The 26,867-nt window shown below is 37.4% G+C and overlaps 1 protein-coding gene across 7 annotated transcripts in view; it reads left to right on the top strand.

Moving 5' to 3' along the window:
* The window catches only part of SYNE1 (spectrin repeat containing nuclear envelope protein 1), a 278,124-nt gene that overhangs the window by 137,474 nt on the left and 113,783 nt on the right, over positions 1 to 26,867 (top strand). For 5 of the 7 annotated variants that reach the window (XM_084201518.1, XM_084201519.1, XM_084201516.1 and 2 more), the window contains exons 1-4: positions 19,923 to 20,045; positions 21,535 to 21,711; positions 23,392 to 23,657; positions 24,607 to 26,767. In XM_084201518.1, the coding sequence (XP_084057644.1) occupies positions 19,980 to 20,045; positions 21,535 to 21,711; positions 23,392 to 23,657; positions 24,607 to 26,767 (2,670 nt within the window). In that variant the 5' untranslated portion in view covers positions 19,923 to 19,979. Of the gene's footprint in view, positions 1 to 490; positions 674 to 2,154; positions 2,299 to 2,627; positions 2,784 to 4,419; positions 4,585 to 5,699; positions 5,873 to 6,701; positions 6,856 to 6,993; positions 7,138 to 9,318; positions 9,484 to 10,800; positions 11,119 to 11,861; positions 12,018 to 12,669; positions 12,841 to 13,594; positions 13,922 to 15,128; positions 15,282 to 16,597; positions 16,766 to 17,869; positions 18,047 to 18,725; positions 18,873 to 19,919; positions 20,046 to 21,534; positions 21,712 to 23,391; positions 23,658 to 24,606; positions 26,768 to 26,867 lie in introns of those variants that run through there. The other 2 variants (XM_084201521.1, XM_084201522.1) reach the window with 2 other exon arrangements.

The following is a 26,867-nucleotide window of genomic DNA, read 5'->3' as shown; positions in this document are numbered from 1 at the left end:
ATGTTCTGAGCATCAGCCTACACCACCACATGCTCATGGCAAGTCCAGCATAGCTGGAGCTTGCCCATGGGCAGGGGTTTGGTCCAGTGTATGCCACAGGCGTCCCTGTGTTATCTCTGTTAGGATAATGGTTCCCTGAAATGAAACTTCTATTGCTTTCTGTACTAGTGGTATTTGAGGGAATATATTACCCAGCTAAATCACTATATCACTAAATCACACAATCAGTAATTGTCTCATGAAGTATGGAAAAGGCAGGTAATCCTAGAGTCTTAATATATGTATTATACAGACACTTTCATTTCTGGATCAAGTAGCTGTTATCTGTAACTCCCATCAATACAAGCAATAATTAAATGAATTTACTGAAAATATATCAGCACGTTAACAAGCAGAAACAGTAAACTCTCATCACTGATGAATTTTCTAGCAGCTTGACTTTATTGGGACTCAAAGTTCACCAGTTAGCTTTTTTTGTTACTATTTTTAGGAATTCTTATCAGAAAGTGAGAATGGGCAACAAAAGCTAAACCTGGTGGCATCGAAAGGAGAACTGCTGTGCTCTGTTTTACCAGAGGAAAAGGCTAAAGTTATCCAGGACAAATCTGCTGCTGCTAAAGAAGATTGGAAAACTTTTATCACCACACTCCACCAGAAGAAATCTGCATTGGAGGTATTGAACCAGTCACATTGAGGAATGATGGGATCTAAATTTCCTCTTTGCTTCTATTTCAAACAGCACTGTTTAGATGTTGTATATATCTGTGAGTGTTTACTATGTGACAGAACTAAGAAATAGACGTTTTCAAGAAGTCTTATTCTTCTGCTTGCATTTTACTTTTGTTTACTTCTGCTATCTTTATGACCTGATTTCATTTTAATGTGGTGTTTTATGCAGAATGGTGTTGTTCAGAATCAAAGGCAGCAGCTTCTGAAACTCAGTAGTCTCATCAAATGTACTGGGTTTCTAAAACATATTTTCTTTCTGAAAAATGGTTTTAGTACAGGTTTCTGACACAGCTGCTTATTGAATAGTCCCAGTAGAGTATGTAAATTTTGTTTCTCTTACTGCAAATAAGTGAAATGTACTTATTTAATTGAGCAACTTTTTAAGTAAATGCAAGTGCCTTTCTCTGTTCAGAACTCACAGTGCAACCAGTAGGTGGTGAATATCTTAAAATCATAAACTTCTTAAGGTCATAGGTTTTAAGGTCAAAACATCTCATCTGAAATTCCCTGCATAGAATAGGAGAATTAAAGTTCCTCAGCACTCTTGTTTCAAACCAATGCTGCCTAGAGAGTTGAGAAAAAGTTTAAATACACTTAATGCATTATGTAGGAAAGCATTTCAAGGAAAATTTTCAGGTAGCAAGGACTTACCTTTCTTCATCTCAAGGTTGCCATGGAAAGAGGATGTTCTCAGAGGTTAGTCTTTTTGAGTCAAGCATTTTTCAGTCTCACAGGTTTAATTTTTCATTCAGATGTTTAAGTGATACAGGTGTAGCTGAAAAGAAGATTAAATATGTCTGGGGGAAAAATACATTAAAATAACTAGGGCATAGGAGCTAAGCTGTTCAGGTTTATATTCCACATGAATTATTTTAGGTGCTCTTTTATTAAATAATGTAGAATAAGCTTGCAAGAAAAGTATGCAGGCCTTGAAGGAATGCCTTCATATGCATTTAATGCATTTTCTATGACCAAAATTTTCCTCTAGAAAAAGGATATAATCAGAAGTATTCCCCGGGACTGGGTTGAATTTGGACATTACCTAGAAACATTGGCAGCTCATTTAAGGAGGGGTCAATGTCAATGACTGAAGTCAGATATTAGATAACTCACATCCCAAATTAGCCTTTATTCACACTACCTTAGTTATGCAAATTAGGATTAGAGTAAGTCAAGTCTCCTTACATCTGTAAAGCTTTCCAAACAAAAGAAATTTGTTTCAGCCTTCCCTCAGCTGTGTAAGACATTGTTGCTTCTATTTTGCTTTTTTAAAGTGTGTCCTATCAAACTGATGTAATTTATTTGAAGAGTTGTGTCTAATTTGCCTACAATTATATATCGTTTTCCTGTGCTTGATCTGTGTGTTGTGAATTAGTTATGTCTAGTGCACTGGGACTATTCATGGAAATTTGCATGCCTTCCTAGAGCTTAAAGATCCAGATGAAGGACTTTGAAGCAACTGCTGAGCCTCTGCAGGAGTGGCTGGCCACGACTGAGAAGATAGTACAGGGAAGTAGCAGTCGGCTCCATGATCTTCCTTCCAAGAGGAGAGAACAGCAAAAGCTGCAGGTGACTTATAAGGGCTCTTAACACAGCCAGACCTTCCTGTTCCATTCTCCTGGCCTCACTGGTTACTTACAAAAGCTTAATCACTCTAGCATCCTGACCTCTAAATAAGATGGGAACTGTTTTCGAGGTTTGCTGCAGATGATCCCGTTCCATCAAGTTTTGCATCCCCGCATTTCTTCTGACATGCTGCTCCATTGCTGTAACCGTATGGTGTGCCTTTCTCAGCAAGCTTGCCATATGCCACTTCTATTTTTCATGGCACCTTCATGCTTCTCTATCTCCTGCTTTCTTGCACCCACTCTTATTATTACTGTGCTTGTGCTTTACAGTCTGTCCTTGAGGAAATAAGCTGCCACGAGCATCAGCTCAACAGGCTAAAAGAGAAAGCTCAGCAGCTGTGGGAAGAACAAGCTGTCAGCAAAAGCTTTATGCGCAGAGTGTCTCAGTTGTCTTCTCAGTATCTTACTCTAAGCAATCTGACAAAGGTAATGCATCCAACTCCTGTCATGTATGTGGGGAAAAATAAAGACTGAAATGTGAAACACTGCAGTTGTCTTGCTTGCCTGCTCTGTGGTATGTCTGAGCTACTCTGTCTTTCACATTGACTTATAGGAGTGGAGAGTAAGGACTGTCAACAAAATGTAACTGTGATTTTTTTTAATCATTATTATTTAAAAGTGTACTGATTAAGAAGTAAATCCCACCTGATTATACAATAATCAGACTTGATTTTGATTCTTTCAAGCATGAAGACAGTTTTGTAATAAGTGACATCTGAAAGAGGTATTTTTCAAAAAGTAGCAGAGGTTGAGTTTTTTTCTAGAAAATACAGGATGCAGAAAAGTTGTTATTTTGTCTTATCCTCTAATGATAATTATTGGCATTGCAACTATTTTCACCTAAAAGTAATAGGTTGGTCTTCTAAGAAATTTACCTCTTAAGCTGCTTTTTAATGGTCAAAGGGAGGCATAGACCAAATTTTAAACCATCAGACCAAGAACTGAGAATTTAACATGACTCTCTTTTTCTGAGCTTCACACACTTCACCTCTTGATAATTCTACTATCTCTCTAGTGAAGACAGATAAGAAAACCTCCATATTAAGAGTTATTCTTCTCTAAGTTCATGTCATGAAGAAGGCTTGATATAGACTTACAGTTACTACAGTAACTAGAATGACTAAGGATATAGGAAAAATGTTTTGGAATAACAATTCAATTCAGAAAGTATTTGTGTTTAAGGGATGGCTACTTTGGCAATTCCTACTTTTTCTGTGGAAGTAACAAAGATACAAAGTGTATCTTTGACTTACTGAAAATGATTGTATGCATGGCCATAATCAATTTTCATGTCTGCAAAAAGAGAAATTGAAAAATGAATGAGTTGCTAACACAGGCTTATGTGAGCAGAACTTGTAGGAAAGGCCAGGATGAGCAGGTGTCATCTAAGGTGCAGGATACATATGGCCCAGCCCATTAGAGAAACCCTGAACCCTTTTGGGTAGCCATGGACCTTGAGGAAGATCCCTCTCAGTAGTTTCCAAGGCCTGCTACCTTGACTTGACTTTAGTTCTCTGTCACAGTGGAAAAAAACCACTCTGCCTCATATTCTTGTTCACCTCAAGCCTTTTAGCAATGTAAATACAGCATTTGTTTTTGATTTGTATGTGTCAGTGATTTTTCAGAAGAATTGTTTTACCAGTGAGAGTCATTGAGGAAACAGGTCTTTACCAAATATCCACAAAGCAATCTTGCTGCAGTGGTGTGGCTTCTCAGGCTTAAATCTGTTGTTGCACTGGCTGAGTTCACAAGTTAGCTTCCATTGCAACCCTGACATGGAGTTTAGATGTGATTTACCAGATGTTTAAGAAAAAGTAAAATTTTTAGATTTAGAACATAAAAAAGTACATTTCTGAGATTTTCATTTGTATTTTATGTTTGGATGATTCATTTGAGTGTGAATGCAAAATCCATTCCCTGCTTAAGTGCACTTGTAATTATCAGTGTGTGAAGCAAACTTCTCTGTATAATTGATGAGACTCATTCTAAAATCCATGAGTTGGTATGGGGAACGGGCAATCCTTTAAACAGCTGTTGGTGCTAATTGCTGTATGAATTGCAGGAGAAAGTTTCCAGAATGGATAGGATTGTGGCAGAGCACCAGCAGTTCTCACAGAGTGTGAAGGACCTCCAGGACTGGGTTGCTGATGCAGTTCACATGCTGGATTCCTACTCTCATCCTACTGCAGACAAGAGTGTTCTGGACAGCCGGATGTTAAAACTAGAGGTATGGAAACAAGAGTCCAAAACCTGCTCTTTTCAGATCTATATGAAGAATACAAATATAGGAGACTTTGTTGTTGCATATAAGTCTAATAACTGTGGCTCAGATGCTGTTTTCAGTTTATTCAAAAGTAACTCCTTTTGTAGCAGAAAGAGCTTGTTATTAGAACTTTTCTCTAATAAGTAAATAAGAACCTTGATGACATGGACAACTGCATATATGAAAATTCTTGAAGTACTCAAAAGATGTTGTGTGCCTGATGAAGGTTAAATGGAAGAAGTAGGGTAGTCACTTCTGTTAGTTTATTATATTTCAATATAGATTCCTAGATCTTACAGGTGATACAGTTGATTAAGCAAATCTTTTCCTATAATTGTTTGCTTTTAAAGTGGTGACAACAATTAAGACAATAGCATCTGTTGATAACATAATAATGTTAAAGAGCGCTAATTAGAAGACAATATTTTCATTTAGTTGATGTCTTGGATTCTGAGTCAAAGATCTTCAAAATTATAAGGCTAGGTCAAAAAGCAAAAGATTGAAGCATAATACCAAAATTATGTTTTGGCTTTAGTTCATTGAATCTTTTGGGTTCGTGCTTTCAGGCTTTTCATGACTACATAGAGTTAAAAACTGTGAGTTTGCAACTGCACAGCTCCAGGAGCTGAAGTCCCTAGGCTGACATTGATGACAGGTTTTACTTGCTGATACCTTCATGTTGCAGATATTTTCTGGAGTGGTAGAACTGTATTTCAGCCCTGCAGAAGAGCTTTGTCATTACATCTTGCTGTCTCTATGAATGAATCCTCCTATTTTCCATATAAGTGATGTTTCCTTTGGAATGTCAGCCTTTTCACTGAAAAGCACCTATTCTGATATACTCTAAGTACCTACACAGATTCCATGAAAATTTTCCTGTTAACTAAGAGTTTTTTTAATAGCCTGAACCTACCCATTGAAAGTCACTTCCTTTTGTGAAGCCCATCTGTGAACCCCACTGTCCATCTTCCAATTCACTACAAGCTGCTAAATATGATCAGGTCACGTTCAATTAAAGCTAGTTAGAATATTCATGTCGAGGTAATGATAAAAATAAAATATATCCACTCACTTCTTAGGGCCTGCTAGCAGTGAAACAAGAAAAAGAAGTCCAAATGAAAATTGTTCTGACAAGAGGAGAATCTGTTCTGCAAAATACTTCTCTGGAGGGAGTACCAGTGATTGAAGGCCAACTGCAAAATCTGAAGGACAGCTGGGCTTCTCTTCTGTCTGCTTGTATCCAGTGTAAGAGGTAAAAAGGGAGTGAGGTCCAGAATGATGCTTAGTAACAAAGCACTGTCAAAGCTTTTGAAAAGTAATTTTATTACTTCAGGAGTCAAATTCATGTAAAATGATTGCACATGCCAAACACTTTGGGTCTAGAAGTTGTGATAGATTCATTTGAAGTAGAAGAAAGGGAGGAAACTCTGAGAGACCTAACCTTTATTAACACATATTGTCAATGTACTCTTAAAATTGGATTCCTTGCTCATAATCTTGAATATTTTACTTTGTGTTGCACTTGATGCTTTGAAACTTTCTCAAAATGAGATTTTTTTTCATGGACATTAATGGTTGCTCTGTCAAGATCCTGCTACCATTCCAAAGAACATACTGTAAATTACAGTGTCCAACAGTGCTGCTCCTAGTGATAAAATAAAGAAATATAAAGGAAAAAAATGAAGATTTCTTCGTGGAGCATCAATAGTTGCAAATATTTCAAGCTAAAGAAACAAGGGTAATTAAACATTAGAATGCAGCAACTTTTGAATGTAGGTAAAGGGGCAGAAATTTCTGTTTCTGGGTCTTATGCTTTCAGTTGCAATTCATTTACTGTACCTAGAAAGTTTCAGATACATAAATTACAGCTCGACGTAATATTCCAGGTTTGGAAAACTTAATTTCTCTTTGTTAATCAAACAGTGCTGCTAGTTAAAACCTAGGATTTTAACAGATTGCTTATCTTGTGATGTATCTCTCTCATAAATATATTCTAGAGTATCTGTATATGACTATATCTCACTGCTCAAATAGCATGGGAACTTTCACTATCACAAAAAATATGTATTTTTTAATTACAGTCAACTGGAAGGAGCTCTCTCCAAATGGACGAGTTACCAGGAAGATGTTAATCAGTTTTCCAGATGGATGGACAAAGTAGAAACAAGTATGAATGCTTCTGAAAGGCAATATGCTGAACTGAGGGAAAAAACAGCTGCCCTCAGCAAAGCAAAGGTGTGTTTGATTTACAACAAATCATCAACAAGTACATAACACCTTAGAGGCAATAAACCAAACTGTCTAACTGCAAGATTAATCTGTGGTCTTGTTTTAATGGTGCCCTTTATGTGTTCTTCTCTTTCTGTTTTGCAGCTACTCAACGAAGAGGTGTTGAGTCATAACAGCCTGTTGGAGACTATTGAAGTAAAAGGAAAGGGCATGGCTGAGCACTACATTGCTCAGCTTGAGCTGCAGGACCTTCAGGAGAGGTACAAGTTCCTCAAAGAAAGAACAAAGGTAGAGTTTTTCTTCATAGCCCTACTTATTTAGCTGGCAACAAGGAAAAGATATTTTCATTGATCATTTATTTTACAGTTAAATGAGGATTAAGAGTTTGGGGACAGCTGTAACTTACTGTAACAGAAATCTGCTGGGGTGATTAATAAATCTGTCTCCCTGTACTGAGCTTCAGAGCTTTCAGAAGGGTTTTAAAAATCAGGAGAATAGTCTGAGGAACTCCATGTCAAAAGGTTCATTGGCTTCAGCACAGATATAATTTTACCCAGTGTGACTGAAATGTTGAAAAAAATCTTCAGATTTGTGATTTGCATAAGTATATGGTTGCAATAAATTTTATCAGTCAGTTGTGTGATTCACAAATGGTTGGCAGCTACAGAGATTTTATGAATGAGCACCTTATTAGCAAGTAAACTGACACAAGTGTAATAAGTACTACATGTCCTGATAAATATTGCTTTTGTATATCTGGAAAATACTAGGACATAGATTAAGATCAGGATGGGATTTAGGGTAAGATATAAGGTAAAAAAAAAAATAAAAGACCTGGTGATAGAGATAAAGCTAGGCAATTACCTCCAGTTAACCCAAGTTCTTCTGTGATAATAAATAATGACTAACACATGCTCAGACAGCTGACTTTGCTTCAGGAAACCAATGTAGTAAAATTGAATTTTGTCGTCTCAGTGATGCCGTTGTCATGAAGAATGACAAAATTCAAAATTCAGTTTTTCAGACACATAAGTGATTCAGTGTTTTGTGGACCTCTCCTCTGCAACTGCAAAAAATGCTATGCTCAACATCATTCTTTTGAGCTTGAGTGAATAAAATTGCTCATATTTGCCAGAGAGATAGATAAGTCCTGGGAAGTGCTGGTAAATATCCAAATTCCATGTGGATGCCCTAGTCATTACCCTTTTCTTCTGCACAAAGCTGTACAAGCTACATGTATTTGCTCAGTTTGAGTAACAGCATGGGACCAGCAAGAAATGGATGGTGGCTCACAGAGGCAAGAATTCTGTACATCTTACCTCATGTAGCAAGAAGCATTCCCTCTTTTTCCAGATCACTGGACTTCCCTGTTCCCAGCTGTGATGATAGTGTTAAGTATTGATAGTGCAATCAGCCCTGAGAAAGAAATTAAAAATTCTAAGCAAATAGCTGGAAAGTTAAGAATGTTCAAATATTTTACTGATCCTCTGGCCAGGCTGGAAACGTGACAAGATTCCCTGAGGATTTATGGCCCATGTCTGAGCAGACCAAGACTTGTAATTTCCTAAGCCCCTGTTGAGAGGCTAGAAAACTTGTCTCTCTTTTCCCCTTCCCACTTCTGGGCATGGACAAGCCTTGGAAAAGATGTGATAGGGCTCCTGTTTTCCTCCCTTCTCCCACCAGACAGACCTGTTAGAAATAGAAGGTAAAGCAGACAGTAAATTCATAGGTTTATTAAAGTTTTTGTATTTTTATGAACCTGCTGCTCTCAGCTGAAGCCTGTCTTGTCTCCATCAGATCTTGATTCCCCATTCCCATCATTTCTCAGAGGATGTGAATTATATGTAGTATATTTTTCTTGCACTTAGTAAGCCTAATCTTGTGCCAATATATGACCCCTTTCCTGCTGTCCTCCAGGTGTGGTAATATTTTAGTGCTGAAATTATTGTAACTTGCTCACCCACATATGCAGAAGACTTGTAGTCTGTTTCTTACTGTGCTCTGTACGGACTGTAAATATCTTCAAACCTAAGATAGTGATACTCCTAACAGAAGATTACAATTCCATTTGCAAGGAAAAAAAAAAGTCATGCAAAAGAAAAAAATGCAATTTCTAAGCTCATACGCTTATTAATCACTTCAGCAAAGTTAATTTAAATTGCGCTAAAAATCAAGGAAGTTTTTTGTTATTAACCACTAAGGTATTATGTAAAAGTAATCCCAGATCAAAACTCTAAATCTCAGAAGTTACAAATTTATCTTCTGGAATAAGTATTTTTACCCCTACATGTTTCCCTCTTTCCCTGTAATCAATTAAGTCATCTTCATAATTCAAGTATTCTTGAATTCTTGGAAAGTCCAGCATCAGCTACAAACCTTTTCCCTTGAGGGATGGCTGGGGTTTATGTTTTCTTGGTTTGACAATACACTAAGATATGTATACATATTTGTAAATATTTTCACATGCAGGAGGCTGTAACAAAAGCTGAAGGACTGCTTACTTTACACCAAGAGTACCAAAGAAATCTGAAGGCCTTTGAAGTATGGCTGGAGAAGGAGCAGGAAAAACTTGACTGTTTATCTCATCTTGATGGTGATGCCCAGGAACAGGAGGCAACACTCCGAGATTTACAGGTATGTGATGTGTGACACCCTCAGGGGAAAAAAAAAATCAATCCTGTGATGGTATAGTGACAGAATACAATGGTGTGGTAACAGAATAATATTTATTGCCAGACAAAAAAATGTCTTGAGACCAGCTTGAAGTTGCAATAAATATGAACACTTTGTTGCTCAAAAGTAGTGCCAGTAAAGGTAGTGGAAATATTGTTGCCCATTTCTGGAAAAAAGTGTCAGGCCTTGAATGAAATCTCCAGGCATACTAATCCTTTCTTGAAAGTATTGAATTTGTGTTAGATGTTGGTCTATCTCTTCTTTCCCTGTGTGTTTCATAAAATATGAAGAATATTTTCATTGTCTGTCCATCTTTTATTGCTTGCAGTGCAGGTGCACCTACTTTGAGGCAGTTCCAGTCACTCAGGCTGGCTCCCATAGTGAGATGGGGAGAATTCCACTGACTCACTTCAGTGAAAGGGGACAGTGAACCCATAGTGCTTCAGTAATTCACCAGTTATTATCTTAAGCTGACTTTAAATGCTTTAATACCTGTTGTTGAAAGAGCACAAAGTCTGTACTTGAGATATGAAATGTTTATTACCTTATTCAGGATACTGAGAGGGTCTTTGTATGATCAGGGACTCTGCATATACTTCTGCTCATTATACAAAACCCATTTTGAAACTCTGGATATGTATCTCAAGTGAAATCTGAGATGAAACACAACTGTGTTTTGTAAAGGTAATTTCCTTGTTATGTTTTATAATCAGATTGAATCACTTTGTACTTTCTGATTAATTGCTAATAGGCATGAAAATGCCATATATGCCCAGAAAAGGGTATCAAAAATTAGTCTAGAGTGTTGTCTCAAGCATATGTAACAATAAGTTGGTTGGTTTCTTTTGGAAGATCGAAGCCTCGGTTTTGAAGAGATTTAACTTTAGAACCAGTCTTACAGTCTGCTTGCCACATCTGGAAAGTTTTGAATTTATGCTATGGTTAATGGATCCCATCCATCCCATGCTGGCTCTGGCAGCCAGTGTTTCAGAACTGATCAACTTGGCAGGAGAGGAAAGAATTTAATGCATGCATTGTCAATAATTTTCTGCAGTTCAATTGTCAGTAATAGTGATACTTGGTGAGCTTTGTAAGTGAGCATGCTGTGTTATTAGAGGAAAGACTTTCTCTAATGGTTATCTAGTGGTTAAACAGTTATGTTTAACCATAGATAACTAAAGAGAATGCCCATCCGTCTTCAGAGGAACCAAGGGGGTTTTTGCCATGCGTGAATGAAAGCTGTCAATGTAGGGTATGTAACTAACTCTGTCCTTACAGGAGCTGCAGGTCCACTGTGCAGAGGGACAAGCATTATTGAATGCTGCTGTCCATGCCAGGGAAGAGGTGATTCCCTGGGGAATTCCCCAGATAGAAGACAGAGCCCTGGAATCCTTACGGCAGGACTGGCAAGTTTATCAGCACAGGCTTTCTGAAGCAAGAAGCCAATTAAATGCCTCTGTGAGCAAACTGAGGTTAATGGAGAAAAAATTTCAGAAGGTTAATGACTGGTTAACAAACCTGGAGGAGAAAGTTGCTATCAGGACGGGGAGGAGGTCTGGTAGAGCAACGAAAGAAATGCAGCTTCAGCAAATGAAGGTAAAGAATATTGTTAAGGCATTCCGTAAACAAAATAATATGTGAGGTTTCCATGTCAATTCCTGATGGCACTGTAAAATTGAGAGCAAGCTTTTCAATTTGTTCTGAGTTGTTGACTAAAATTATGGTTCCAAGAGAGCTTTGTGCCTTCTAGATCCAGGTTCCTTCCATTTTACTGGTGGAGGTATGGCTATTACAATGTTGAGATCTTGCAGGGAGATCTGTCGTTCATATGCTCTGGAAGGTGTGAAGATGTAACTGCATACAAAGATAGGCAGTGGAATGGAAAAGAATTAATATGGTAGCAAGAGTAAAATGTGACTAACTGTGTTGTGAAGTCTCCACTGTGTCGATGTAATAATTCTCCTTTAGTCACCGGAATGAGAAGACATGGTTCTGAATAAACACAGGAAGCAGATCTGAAGCCAGGTTACACTTTACAGTCATCTTCAAAACTTCAGCTGAAATCCATAGAAAGTCCAGATTGTATTTCTACTATTATTTTTCAAAGGGAAAAAAATTATCTGTAATGAAATGCAGTCCATATGGGATGAAAATCTTTCCAGCATATTTGTTACAATGACTTTCATCAGATTCTGGTTTATTTTCCAGTTGTAAATGAATGTTTACTACCATGTATTTGTTTTCCATTTCAGTAATTTCCTGACTTAGTTGCAATTAAATACCTGATAGTTTAAGATGTTTGAATTAGTCATGTAAGTTTGGTAATTTTTTTCTCTTAGAAGTGGCATGAAGACATTACAATCTACAAAGATGATGTAGAGGAGGTCGGGGTATTGGCTCAGCAAATACTAGAGGAAAATCTCACGGCAAGTAGAATGGGAAGTCAGGCTACACAGCTTACATCGCGCTACCAAACTCTTCTTCTTCATGTCTTGGTAAGTAATGAAAACTAATTGTAATATCATAAATTTCCAGTTAAGAAGGAAAAATGGGCTTTTGTAATTAGACTTTATCAGAGTCTATTTATTACTGTAGACTCTATAGCACAACATTCACATATACATATACACATAGACTTCATTGGATTAAACGTATTACAGAAATATTGTCAGGATAATGAAGCAGAATGCCCTGTCACTAATTTTTTTGATAGTTTCAGGGGAGAAATTCAGAATAAATTATGCTTGAATGCTAATTGACCTGCAGAGAAATGTTTTCAGGCTGCCACTGATACACATTAGTATGTGGACCAAATCAAATTTGGTAAGGTGCAGTCTTCAGGTTAATTTCAGTAGTAATTGTCTCATAGCACTGTAATGACAAGGCACTATTCAAAGTTCAAAATGTGAGTACATTTTCAGTGTTTAGTATTAGTTCAGTTTTAACATTGGTGATTGACATATGTGCACCCTGACAAGAGCCCTGTAAGAATTATCCTCTATTTATGAAAGAACTCAAAGCCTATATGTTTTATCTTTGCATAATTTTATTAGTAAATAGCAATTTAGTGTTATTTATTACCAATACCAATGATAAACATCTGAGTGGACCTTATTTCTACCCCTTACCCTCTATATTTGTTTGAAGGAGCAAGTAAAGTTTCTGGAAGAGGAAATACGCTGTATGGAGGAGTCGGAATTGTCTTTTAGTGCTTACACAAATTGGTATGGAGCTACTAACAAGAACTTCAAAAATGTGATCACCAAATTTGACGTGGTTGATAAAACAGTAATGGAGAAAAAAGTGCAGAAACTAGAGGTACAGCTTTCTTAAATTCAATTTTTGTTATTGTTCACAAACAGGAGGCTGCATTTTAACATACATCTTAACAGCTGCTCAAAATTCTGCCTTTACCTTCCCAGAGAAGATAATGGGATAAGACCACACAGTACAAAACTTTCTGTTATCACATCTCATTAGGTCATAGTTTGGCTATTGAAGTTACAAGTAGTCCTAAATAATATAGCAAATAATCCTAAATAACATAGTCCTAAATGCTAGTCCTATCCTTCCATAAGGCATGCTTCTATCTGTTTTATGTTAGGTTAAAATAAATTCCTATATCTCCTATATTCCTGTATCCAGTTCCCTGCATGCATACTTTCTTTGTGCACTGTGTACTTTCTATGCCCTGCAGCAAGAGGTGCTTCCTATTTCTCTTCATTGGAACACTCATGTTTCATCCCAAAAGTTGTAGATGAGCTTCTCATATGTTCTGCAGCTTAGGCAGCTTAAATGTAATACACTAAGGGAAAGCTTTCATCTGTTCCAGAATTTGGAGCAGAGGTCCTCTCCTGGGAGCCCTCAGTTTCTCTGTTTAAATCCACAAGCCCAGTGCAGGGCAGAAGTATTTGCTTTATCTGCTTCCTTCTAACTTGACACACCTTAACTCCAGGCAATTTCGTACTGAAAAGTCCACTCATTTTCCCTATCAATTCTTTCTGTGTCTGTAGCAAAGTTTAAAAAAGGCAAGTTTTCATACATTTTCTGTTAACCAAGGTTTCCTTCACAGGTGCTATTGAATGATATGGACATCGGCCACAGTTTACTGAAATCAGCCCGCGAGAAGGGGGAGCGAGCTATAAAATTCATGGAAGAAAATGAAGCTGAGCAGTTAAGAAAAGAAATTGGAGATCACGTGGAACAGCTTGAAGGGCTGGCTGGCTCTATCAGAAAAGAGCACATGACTTCAGAGAAGTGTCTTCAGCTGGTAAAGGAGTTCTCAGACAAGTATAAAGCCCAAACTCAGTGGGTCATGGAGTACCAAGCCATCTTACATGCTCCTGTGGAGCCAAAGAGTGAACTCTATGAGAAGAAGGCACAATTGTCCAAATACAAGGTAAAAAGGGGTTATCTCATAATACTACTGAATTTATTTTAATCTAGTGATGCTCAGTAAATCCTCTGATCAGGTATCCAAGTTTTTTCAATAGGTACATGAGATGTTTCTGATCTGAATGTCCCAATCAGCATCAATGAAAACATGCATGATACCTGCGTCTACAAACCAGACTGAGCCCCTGGATTTGAAATGTGAACGTCCCAAAAAGGTTTCCATAGCTGAAAGTTTCCTTTAATGGAGCAAAAGTCTTTTATGAGTACACATATGAGTAATTGCATTGGTCTCAACTGAGGTGATTGCAGTTGAAGTGAATACAGAAATCACTTGGTCTTTCTTGACTTCAGACATTGCCACTGTTTACATTGACTTAATCAGCTTTCTGGTTAAAGCTGGATGTCCCAGCTCAACTAGTATCCCAGACAGTCAGCTGCTATAACCTCCCAAGTTTTTGTTAGGATTTTAATGAAGTGTTTGGGGTTATTCTCCAGTCACAAAAATGAATAGAAAATGTGCTGACAAACCCCATTTCTTCTTCTAATGATGTTTTCAAAAAACACTCCAGGATTATAGACATTTTGAAATGTGTACTGTGCCCAGCTGAGGTGGAGTTAACTCACAGCAGCCCATGTAGTGCTGTGCTTTACCTTTGTGGCTGAAAAGATGTTGCCAACCAACCAACATTTTGGTCATTGCTGAAAAGTACCTACATTGCTTCAAGGCTTTCTTGCTAAAGCTGCTCTTGCCAGGTTCCCTGCTCAGAGTTGTTTGTCACAGCTGTGTGCCTGCATGTATGGGGACTTGTACTCCCTAGAATACAGTGCTAGGCACTCATCACACACCATCTCATTAAGGGGATGGCTTTGGTGATACTTTCCCACCTATTTTCATAATTTGTTCCTCTGAACAAATTTTATCCCTAGAGCTGGCCACTTCATGCAGATGGAATCCTCTGCTTCACCAGCTCCAGACTGTCAGCCGTGCTACTAGCCCCTCTCAAAAGGACCTGTTGTTTTTACATGTGTGCACAGTTGTTGTCTCAGAGCAGGGCTGAGAAACAGAATCCTGCGGTGGTAAACAAAGTTCTGCCTGTCTGGAAAGGGTGATATAAACCATGGTAGAAGGCTGTGCATCAGATCAAAGGGAAGTTAGTGAAATACATCTCCAGTGATCAGTTGATATGTTTTAATTCTTGCTTGCATTGTAGTCCATACAACAGACTGTTCTGTCTCATGAGCCCTCAATAAAGTCAGTGATGGAAAAGGGAGAGGCACTTTGTGATGTGGTGAATGATGTAGCTCTAAAGAACAACATTCAAGACCTCCAGAGCAGTTACCAGGAACTCTGCAGCAAAACAAAGGTAAAAAGGAAGAAACTTGAGGATTCTTCCAATTTGCTATATTTTTACCCCTCTTTAAGAAATTAACTATTTATTTCATGTTGTCATGTCTGTACAAAGAACCAGCCACCTTTAATTACTCTTGGTGCTTTGTTGGGTTTTTTTTTTTTTTTCTTTTGGATGGGGGGCAGAAGTGACAGGCAAATTTTGAATATGGAAAAAACTACATAAATAAATCTAACCAGGGTAGCTTGAATTGAGTGTGGCACGTGTAGTCTTTGTGTTTTGTAACACTAAGGAGTCACTAGTCACGATCAGTGACTAGTCTGTGTTATTGGTACTACTTTTAAAAGGATTTATTAGAATTCTAAGTACATTATTTCTTAAAGGGACAGATCCCTTTAGATTGTACTCTCTCTTGTTTCTGCTTGATCTCCACAAACACTGTTTAGTTTAGTTGTTGAATAAAAGGCACTGGAGAAAACAAACTGCAAGACAGATATAATTTAATTCAGCAAGTGCATTATTAATTAACACTGATTCATTAGTCCATATGTATGTAGTACTTTGAAAGGTCTAAGGCTTCTAAATGCACCCTAAAGTATGATTATTCCTAAAGCTTTTAATAGGTTATACTCCTAACAAGGATAAGCTCTGCAAACCATGTTAGTACTTATGTTTGACCTAGGCACCTTTAATTGCCAATCCAGATGCAAATAGGAGATTATTTTAATTTTTTCAAGGTTGATTTTTAGTTTAAAGACACGCCTCTGATCTGTAGCAAAAAAGTGCTGCCAATTGCATTAGATATAATGTTGGGGGCTGAAATTTAGAAAAGCTTCCTGAAAAGAATAAATACTTTTTAACTCAGTGTGTGCATTCTTTACTTGCCTACTACAGGCATGGGCAGTATGTACATGCAAAGGCTGTAAGTAGCAGCCATAGCATTTGGAAGGTCAAGTGCAGTCTTTCAAAGAGTTTGTAATAACTGTTAGTAAACTTAATGTCAAGTTGACAGCATTCATTTCTCAAGTGTTTCCCTCAGTCTTCAAAGTATGGTATTTCATCTGGAATGAAAATACTGCCCAGTACCACAGACATAATTATTCACAGAAATGTATTCACAGAATAAATGTGTTTTCTGATTTCTTCCTTTACAGTTTATTCATATGAGATTCCCTCACAGGAATATAAATTTAGATGCTAATTCTTACTATGTTTTCAAGTTCTTGGTGGGTTTTGGCTTGTTTGTTGTTTTTTTTTTAACTTTTGTAAAATCAAATCTTGTAAAAACTCTTGTACCTGAAAAATTAATTTCAGTTATTGTGGACTTGCAGGCATGTGTTGAAACCTTAGAGGTGAGAGTAAAAGAACATGAGGATTACAATAGTGATTTGCAAGAAGGGGAAAAATGGTTATTACATATGTCCAGCAGATTGGCCAGCCCTGACCTCATGGAAAGCAACAATCTTGAGATAATCACTCAGCAACTAGCTAACCAAAAGGTGGGTTTGCTATTGGTGATCTTCCTTTGTAAAATAGAATTTTTCTTCTTTGCTTCTCTGCCTTTGCTCCAGAGCTCTAATTATTTGTCATTCCCCTGTTTTATTTCTCTTGCTGCTAACTGTGTAAATAAGCATCAATGTCATTAATACAGCTAACAAATCTGGCTTGTTGTTAGCATCCTTTCTTGGATGAAACTGCATTTACACAAGGAGCTTTGTTGTACTCGGATCTGAATTCTGTGTCAGATTTTCCCTGAGACTTCCCAGAAAATGAACCACAAAAACTGGATTTTGGTCATTTTACTCCTGAAGTATTTTTTGTTCTAGCACTTCTAAGGTTGAAAAAAAATTACATTGAAAATTTTCTTGGTATGGATCTGCTAACAAGAACTTTAGAAATGTGATAACCACATTGGATGTGGTTGATAAAACAGCAAAGGAGTAGAAAGTGCAGAAACTAGAGGTACCTCTATTAGGTTGTTCTGATTCTAGGTTCTTCTATTTGGTTGTAGCTTTTAGTCAAGGTGGTGTTATGGTTGCTGAAAATCATTTAATACCTTGATAGCCAATGCTTTCTAGAAGATAAAAGAGAACAAAATCCAACCTACAACTGCCTGAAACTGAGATTCCAATGGCAAATATCAAAGTCTTTAAATTATTTGTGATTGGTGTGTTATTCTTTAAGTAACCTCAGATAAAAAATTGGCTCCAAAAAAGTCAATGGAAAGAATTGTCCACCATGAAAGAGCTTATGGAATGAGATATGATTCAGCATGAGATTTAATTTGCATTAGTAGACACAAGAGAGAAGCTGGAGAAGCCCTGAAGAGCATGCAACAAATGAAGATTAAGAGTACTCTTGGGGTCTGAGCAGAGAGTGTTTACACATCATGACAGTGCTACTGCTCTTTCTGTGGGGTATCTGTGTAAAGACTTTTGACAATGACTTTACAATGAACATGCAATCCAATAGCTTGACTATGACAATACACATTGTCTGAATTTTTTTTTCCAAATCTGAAGGTGAAAGTATTTAAAGGAGTGAGAAAAAATGTTCTGCGCCACAGCATATTTCTTCAAAAGTATTTTTTATCTGTTTCTTAGGCTATCATGGAAGAAATTGCTGGGTTTGAAGATCGTTTGAACAATCTTAAGAGTAAAGGTGATTACCTGATCAGTCAATGCTCAGAACATCTTCAAGCAAAATTTAAGCAAAATATACAAAGCCATCTTCAGGGGACAAGGGACAGTTATTCTGCCATATGTAGCACAGCCCAAAGAGTAAGTTTTGTTTCAAAGATTTTTTTTTTATGCCATTTAAAAATAAAGTGCATTATTATTTCTGTGAGTTACTTCTTTAATGGTATAAAACTCTTCCTACTGTTTCCATTTCAACTGAGCCTACAGATTAATGAGCACTTCATCATTCCTGTGCTACCGCTGAATTCCTTGTGATCTTTTTCTTCTTCAAAAACTAGGGAGCAAATTGCAGTCTTAGTGTTGATAGTTTGCATACATAAACAGGTCTCAAGTATGTGCTAGGAAATACTGTCTCTCTCATTTAAACCAGAATAAGCAGGGACAGCTGGGTCATTCTGTTAAACCAATTAGGAGATCAAACCAGCAACAAACAAAACCCAAAAAACCCTAAACAAAACAACCCAAAAACAAACTAAATCAATACAAAAATCTTGGATACAGAAAAAAAGAGAGCATGCTCTTCATTTGCATCTCTGTTTTTTTCTTTTCAGAAGCTGTGCATTAAATACTGTGCATCTTCTTTACATGTTATCAGGGTGCAGTGAGAGTTTAAGGAGCTTTCAGCCCTTGGAACTTTATGTACAAGGACTAAAATAATCAATGTCTTGATAATTCTTTTTATCAGCAATTTTCAAGGTAGGAAAAGAGGGACAATGGTGATATTTGAAAATGTGATAAACTTAGAAAATGTTTTGTTTAGGTGTACCAGACTTTGGAACATGAGCTCCAGAAGCACGTTAATCATCAGGATACTCTTCAACAGTGCCAGACTTGGCTGTCTACAGTGCAGTCAGAGCTAAAGCCAACGACTTGGACAGCATTCAGCCTGGCAGATGCAGTTAAACAGGTAAAAGTTTAGCACTTGAAAAAGCACAGTTATTCTTAACAAGGTGAGTTCAGATAAGAGATTTAAATGTCTAGAAATTAAATATTTTCTAGCTTTCTCAGAAAGCTGTGTAGCCTCAATGTTCATTCTCAACTCCAGAAGGAATATCTGGAATATCTGTAGGTGAAAAATCAAAGAGGGCTTTTGCTAGTTCTGCTTAATGCTTAGAAACATGTTACCTGAAAAATGTTGGCTAGTTAGATAAATCAGATACTCCATAGATGTGTTTAGCAGAGGGGTTGTGTCTTTCTGCTTGTTCAATTGCCCATCTGTCTACTATGTTCCTCATGAGACCTTTTCACACTACCATGGACACAGAGTCAATTATCTGGCAATTAAAACAATTTTTCAGCCTAAGAGCATAGAAACTGCCTGTAGCCTGCATTGACCATTAAGAATTTGTTCATTGATTTTTGATTATTCTTAGTGACAATGCGTTTTACATTGGATTTGTAAATTGGTTTTAAATTAAACTGATATGGTGCTAAAAATGCTGGAATTCAGAGCTGTCTCATTCATCATCTCACTTAATAGAGACCTTGAAATACTAGAGATGGCAGACCTACAAGGGGAGGGGAAGCAGGGTGTGTGTGACACAGTGAGACCAGCACCTATGGGCCACTAAGCTGAATTTCTCATCATCTGTCAGACACTGGAAAATTTTATAGCTGTAGGAATAGGACATTGTTGATAAGCCCATAAAGCTCTCATTCCCACTCACATTGGGAAAGTCTTTCACCTTGTTGAGACTGTGTGTTGCTAAGAAATAAGCTAGCTAATTTGTATGTCTCTTAGTACTTTGGTAATTAGATAATAATAAAGTTTTTAAGGATTATTAATTTCCATAATTATAACATACCAACATTACCTAAAAAAATAATGTATTTCTACATTTAATTTTATGGAAAAAACAAGAAGGCAGAACAAATAACTAAAATGTATGATTGCGAAAAACCAAGATATTATTTCCACAATCTCAGAGTTTATTTTTGAGTTGTCTTCCCTCAGGTTAAACATTTCCGGGCTCTGCAGGAGCAGGCCAATACATACTTGGATCTTCTGTGCTCCATGTGTGATCTGTCAGACGCCACAGTGAAGAGTACAGCAGCAGATATTCAACAAACAAAACAAACGGTACAAGATAACCACAACAACGCACTTCTAATCCTATTTACAGCTTTAACTGCCTTGATCTGTTCCCTTTTAAAAAGGTCATATTGGGTAATGGTTTAAAGAAATGTCATCTTACTTTCATCCGAAGTATTTCTTTAGAGATAGTTAAATAGTTTTCTCTTTCTGCCTTTTTTTTTTTTTTTTAATTATTAAATCCATACATTGCCATTCTGGTACTAATAAAAAGACCCAACTAAGGTTGCTAAAGGTACTGACACACTGTTACAAGATGTTGGTCTAAAGCCACAGAAATAACATTCTGTGGAAGAAAACTTTCTTCAAGTTATGTTTTCAAAAAACAATTCAGTCTAATCTTCTCTGTATTTTATTACATCTGAGACATATTTTATTTTTACTATTTATTTAACAATAGACTGATATTTATATTGGCCTATATTAATAGATTACTAATATATAATATAATAATCATCATAACAATAGAAAATACGATGGTTTAGTTCATGAATCAAAGTGCATCTATTTCAGCATATTAATTTAGAGAAGTTTTGCTCAATTTTAAGTTTTAAACTCACTTAATGCTTAGGTTTAAACTATAAACTATAAACTTAAATTATTGGAAAAGAAGTATTATGAGCATTCCTCTTGTTGTAACATGAAAAATTCAATCTCTCTTACACTGACATACAACCAAAGTTTTGAAACTACTTCTAACAAGAGTAAAAATCTAATACATACAGTAACGGCATTCCATACCACAGAAGGGAATTGTACACATCCAAATAACCCATAAAAATATGGCAGCCCAGGAAGTGAATAGCTGAAAAACATCCCAAACACCAGAATAAGACACTCCTTCAACATAGAAAGCAGTGAAACGTTGCTAAGAAATCACAGATGGTATAGTGCTGAGATATGCTAAGCTGGTTGAGTGTCTAAATCTTAAAGGCACCCGACTACTGTATTTAGAGCAAAAGCAGCTGTGTCACTAGTGGTGTAAGAGGATTGATGGCTCAGATCTGGTAAGCATTCTTCTTATTGGCATTTTAGAAGAGGCATATAGGCAAAATAACTGGGCTAAGCATATTAAATTGAACTGTTTAGTTGAAACTTTTATGTAGGGTACACTCTAGCAGTAGTCTTGGCAAGCAGCAGACTAAATGATGCAATTAATTTAAGCTTTAACAGAGGACAGAAAGCATTGAAATTCAAACACTCATAAACTTACTTGCTGCTGGCAAGGGTGAATGATAGTTAATTTCTTTTTTGTTGTTGTTTTTGTTGTTTTTTCCACCTATATTTCCTTTGATCGGTACAATTTTTGTGACTTTTGAAGGTTAAGACTCTTTTTGTGGATAATGTTAGCCCTTTCAGAATCTGGTGCAGAAATTGCTTTAGTACAGTATTGTGCTCAGAGGAAGAATGGTATTCATCCTCCATTCTTCAAAAATAGATGAATTAAAGCATTCCTACTCCATTTCTTTTCTTCTAGATTGAGCAACAGATAATGCACTCACAGTATTTGTCTCAAGGTTGGGAAGAGATCAAACAGTTGAAGGCTGAGCTCTGGATATATTTCCAGGATGCGGATCAACAGCTACAGAATTTAAAAAGGAGACGGGCAGAGTTGGAGCTTAATATTGCCCAGAATATGGTACTCCAGGTCAAGGTAAGGAGACTTTGGGTTAAGAACAGAAGGTAAAGATGAAGTTCATCCTGTGGCTGGTATTTTTTTTATGATTTATATTATATACATATACTGCATACGGTGTCTAACATGCTCTAAACAAGACCAGAGATGATAGAGGAAAGAGTGTTTCCTTGTTGATGCTGCAGGGTGATTTGGAGAGCAGAAAACTGTACTTTAGTATTTTTCTGGCTTTGTGTTTTAATAATAGACAACTGTCAGCCTCATGATCTGATTTGCATTTGCTTTTAGAGTAGACTAATTGCTGATCACAGTGGGCCTGAAGATAAGATTTACAAATTGTGCTTGCTAAATTCTTTGATTTTTACACTTCTAAATAGTTTAGAAGTATTTCAAAATTAGTCAATGAAACTGTTTGATGTTGCTGATCTCTAAGATCAGCAACACAGAAATACAATTTAATTAATGAGACAAATACCTTCATATCTTCTCTCATTCATTCCAGAAGAGAAACATTTTATGACCATTCTGTATACATCAGTTACTGCACATACCAATAACTTTACAAAAAAGATAATTTCTTTAATAAATTATTAAATACGTGTGTTTTGCATTTTTGGTCGAGAATTTGCTTGTATTCTTTTTCTGATGCGCCAAGAGTTAGGTGAAAAGGAAACAGCACTTCCTCTCCATTTCTGTTCTACTCACACTTTGGAACAAAGTCAAAGCCTTTGAAGATGCCTCAGCACAATCTGGACTGAAAGCTGTTATACCAGCTATCATTAGAGTCCAGGAAGAAGGAGTCTCTATTTCCTCACTCTTTCAGTCACTAACTTTGGATTATAATGAAAGGGAGACACCTGCTGTACTGTTAGGTGTGGCACAAGGTGTTTTTTTTCTAATAATTTCCCCTGGTAAAGGAAGAAGCCTAACTCCATTTGAAGCTGTCATAAAGAGGAATTAGGCAGAGCTGGAGATGGGTGTGCTTGTTTAGTTATAGTTACTGGAACTAGAATGTAGAAAAAGATCATATTTACCTTAGTGTTTAAGGGCTGAAAAATATTTGGTTAGTTGTCAGTATATTGTGTATTCTTCTTTTTGGGATCTCTCTGACTTCTTATTTGGTAGGATCTGTATGCAGATGAACTCCTTCAGTTACTAGTTATTAATCATACCCAGGTAATCCATGGTTTTGTTTCAACAGTGACAGTGGTAATGGTTGCTGTTACAGAAGTAGGAACAATACAGAGTATGGATATGGAGTCTCACTGACTCATTCCTATTTTTAGTCTCTGATAAAAAAGGAACAAAAAAAAGCTAGTAATAGTGCTGGTGAAAGGAATTATTCTTGTGAGATTCAAGACTACCTTGCATGTTTTAGTGTATGGTGGAAGCTGTGCTGGTCCAGAAGCCTAGACAACAGGATGTGACTCGATCACAAATTTTGTTTTTATCACTGGCACTCTGAAACTCCTCTGTCTTGCTTTAACATCTATTACCAGCTTGTCTTCACGTGAGAAGATGGGGAGGAGGGTTTGGAGAGGAGTGAAAACAGTTCTTCCAATTGACATCTGCAGAGCATTTTCCTAGGCAGATAATTAGTTCATATACAATTTATTTCTTTCAGAGCTTTTATTTAAGGTCTGTTTTATAATTTTGAATGCATGTTATTTTATTGGGTGTTACTTGTATCTTTTTCAGGAATTCAGTCAGAAGTTGCAGTCTAAGCAGTCAGCTCTCACCTCTGTGACTGAGAAGGTGAACAAACTAACCCAAGGACAGGAATCACCTGAACACAAGGAAATAGGAGAACTGAGCAACCAGTGGCTGGACCTCTGCCTTCAGGCACATAATTTGTTCATGCAGAGGGAGGAGGATCTGCAGAGGACAAGGGATTACCATGACCGCATGAATGTTGTTGAAGTTTTCCTGGAAAAGCTCACAAAAGAGTGGGACAACCTGGCTAGGTAAAAAAGGAGTTGCATCCACAAAGTAAACCATGCATATGTGCTGAAAGAGCTGTTTACAGAGTGTCTCTAAGTGGGAGCCACTAAAAATGCCTTTTTGCATACTTAATTAAAATCACACCTCCCTTATTAATTATCAGGCAATTAATCATTTCTGTTGAGATAAAGAGAGTTTGACAAGCCAGATCTTCAGTGTTTGTTTTTAAGGCAAGTACTGATTGATCCTGTCTCAGGGTATAGCATTTCCTGATATATCAAGAATGTTGACTATTTCATTTGAACTCTTCCATTTGTGGTGGTCCATGAATTCATGGCTCACTCACTGGTTCATTTTCATTGTGATACTGCGTTATATCTATTAGACTATTAAAGTTTAGTAACTACTCCTAAATATTTGCATAGAATAAGCACACCAGCTGTGAGTAAAATTGTGTGTGTTGCTGCTCCTGTCACTGCCATGGAATAAGATTCACTTCAACCTCAGTACTTGCTTTGTGCAATCACAGTGGGCCTGAAGATAAGATTTACAAATTGTGCTTGCTAAATTCTTTGATTTTTATACTTCTAAATAGTTTAGAAGTATTTCAAAATTAGTCAATGAAACTATTTGATGTTGCTGATCTCTAAGATCAGCAACACAGAAATACAATTTAATTAATGAGACAAATACCTTCATATGTGCAATATAATCAGGATGGCCTGTATTCATGTAAATGTGTATGGTCAGCCTGATGACTATACAGCAGATGAAAGGGAAACTAATAAATTTGTGAAGTTTCTAAATTAGTGTTCAAGGCTGCTACCTTCAAGTGAATCTGAAAACTGTAGGTCTTTATATCATATTGATTTCAGTATGCAGTGGGCTTATAATTAATCCTGACCTCTCTTAAAAGCCTGTGCTGAAATAGGATCTAATAACTCATTTTTGTCCTGTCCTTTTTGATAACAGATCTGATGCTGAAAGTACAAATGTGCACCTTGAAGCTTTGCAAAAACTGGCAATTGCACTACAGGAAAGGAGATTTGCTCTGGAAGATTTGAAAGATCAGAAGCAGAAGATGATAGAGCACTTGAATCTTGATGACAAAGAATTAGTAAAGGAGCAATTCAGTCATTTTGAACAACGCTGGACTCAGCTGGAGGACCTTGTCAAACGGAAAATTCAAGTTTCTGTTTCAACCTTAGAAGAGCTCAGCTTGGTGCATTCTAAATTTCAGGAACTAATGGAATGGGCAGAGGAACAGCAACCTAGTGTCTCAGAGGCTCTTAAACAGAGCCCTCCTCCAGATATGGCTCAGAGTCTTCTCATGGATCATCTTACCATTTGCAGCGAGCTTGAAGCCAAACAGCTTGTTCTGAAGATGCTTGTGAAGGATGCTGACAGGGTGATGACCAACCTAGGGCTCAATGAAAGGCAAGAACTGCAGAAAACAGTGTCTGATGCACAGCACCACGTGGCTTGTCTCAGCGATCTGGTTGGCCAGAGGAGAAAACACCTGAATAAAGCACTGTCTGAAAAGACTCAGTTTCTCATGGCAGTCTTTGAGGCTACAAACCAAATTCACCAGCATGAGAAGAAGGTGATGTTAACAGAACATATTTGTCTTTTGCCAGAAGATGTGAATAAACAGATCAGGACTTGTAAGAATACCCAGGCTAATCTGAAGGCCTATCAAAATGAGGTCACAGGGTTGTGGGCGCAAGGAAGAGATTTAATGAAAGAAGCAACAAATCAAGAGAAGAGTGAGGTGTTAGGTAAACTGCAAGAACTACAGAATGTGTATGACACTGTTTTACAAAAATGTAACCAGAGATTGTTAGAACTGGAGAAAAATATTGTTTCCAGGAAATATTTCAAAGAAGATTTGGATAAAGCGTGCCATTGGCTAAAACAAGCTGATATTGTCACATTCCCAGAAGTCAATGTAATGAATTCTAACACTGAGTTATACAGCCAGCTGGCAAAATATCAACAGATTCTTGAGCAGTCTCCAGAATATGAAAATTTGCTACTTGCACTGCAAAGAGATGGCCAGGAAGTCCTACCATCACTTAATGAAGTGGATCATTCTTATCTAGATGAAAAACTTAACAGTCTCCCTCAGCAATTCAATATTGTCACTGCTCTGGCAAAAGAAAAATTATGTAAGGTTCAGGAGGCAATTTATGCCAGAAAAGAATATGCCTCCTTGATTGAGTTGACGAGTAAAGCTCTGACCGAGCTGGAAGACCAGTTTATTAACATGGACAGAGCTCCAGCTGCTGTTTCAGCCAAAGAAGCTGTGTCACTCCAGCAAGCCTACAGAGATCTCTTAGATGAAGCCACGAGCCTTGCTGCAGCAGTGGATGAACTGAACCAGAAGAAGGAGGCGTTTCGAAGCACTGGCCAGCCCTGGCTGCCAGATGAGATGTTAAAACTTGCCACGCTGTACCACAAGTTGAAGAGGCAGATAGAACAGAAAATCAACCTGTTGGATGACACAATAGAAGCATGCCAGGAGCATGAGAAGATGTGCATGCAGTTTGAGGCACAGCTAGAGACAGTGAAAAAGGAGCAGGTTAAGGTGAATGAAGAAACTCTCCCAATAGAAGAAAAGTTGAAAATATACCATTCTCTGGTGGGCAGCTTGCAGGACTCGGGAAGTCTTCTGAAGCGAATAACTGAACATCTAGAAGCCCTTTCTCCTCAGGTTGACTCATCTGCTTATGAGACTACAAATCACCAAGTTAAGGCTTGGCAAGAGAAGCTGAAGTCTTTGCATTCTGCCATTGTTGACATGGTGATGGAGTGTGAGAACAGATTGGTGCAGAGCATTGACTTCAAGACAGAAATCTGCCGCTCGCTTGAATGGTTGAGGTGGGTGAAAACAGAACTTAATGGAACATTAAGTTTGGACCTCAAACTGCAAAACATCCAAGAAGAAATCCGAAAGGTTCAGATACATCAGGAGGAAGTGCAGTCGAGCCTCAGAATAATGAATGCCCTGAGCAATAAAGAGAAAGAGCGCTACATGAAAGCAAAGGAGCTGATACCTGCTGATCTGGAAAACACTCTTGCTGAGCTGGCAGAATTGGATGGTGAAGTTCAAGAAGCTATACACATGAGACAGGTTAGTGCACCTAAACCATCATTAGTTTCTTGGTCACAAAGCTGAAAAAGATGGTTCTGTGGCTTGATCTTTCCAATCATCACAAAAAGACTCATTTTAG

The sequence above is a fragment of the Fringilla coelebs genome (assembly GCF_963513975.1).
Source record: "Fringilla coelebs genome assembly, chromosome: 3".
In the NCBI taxonomy this organism is placed as follows: domain Eukaryota; kingdom Metazoa; phylum Chordata; class Aves; order Passeriformes; family Fringillidae; genus Fringilla; species Fringilla coelebs.
The sequence above is the reverse complement of the archived record's forward strand: the minus strand, read 5'-3'. Positions and strand labels throughout refer to the sequence as shown.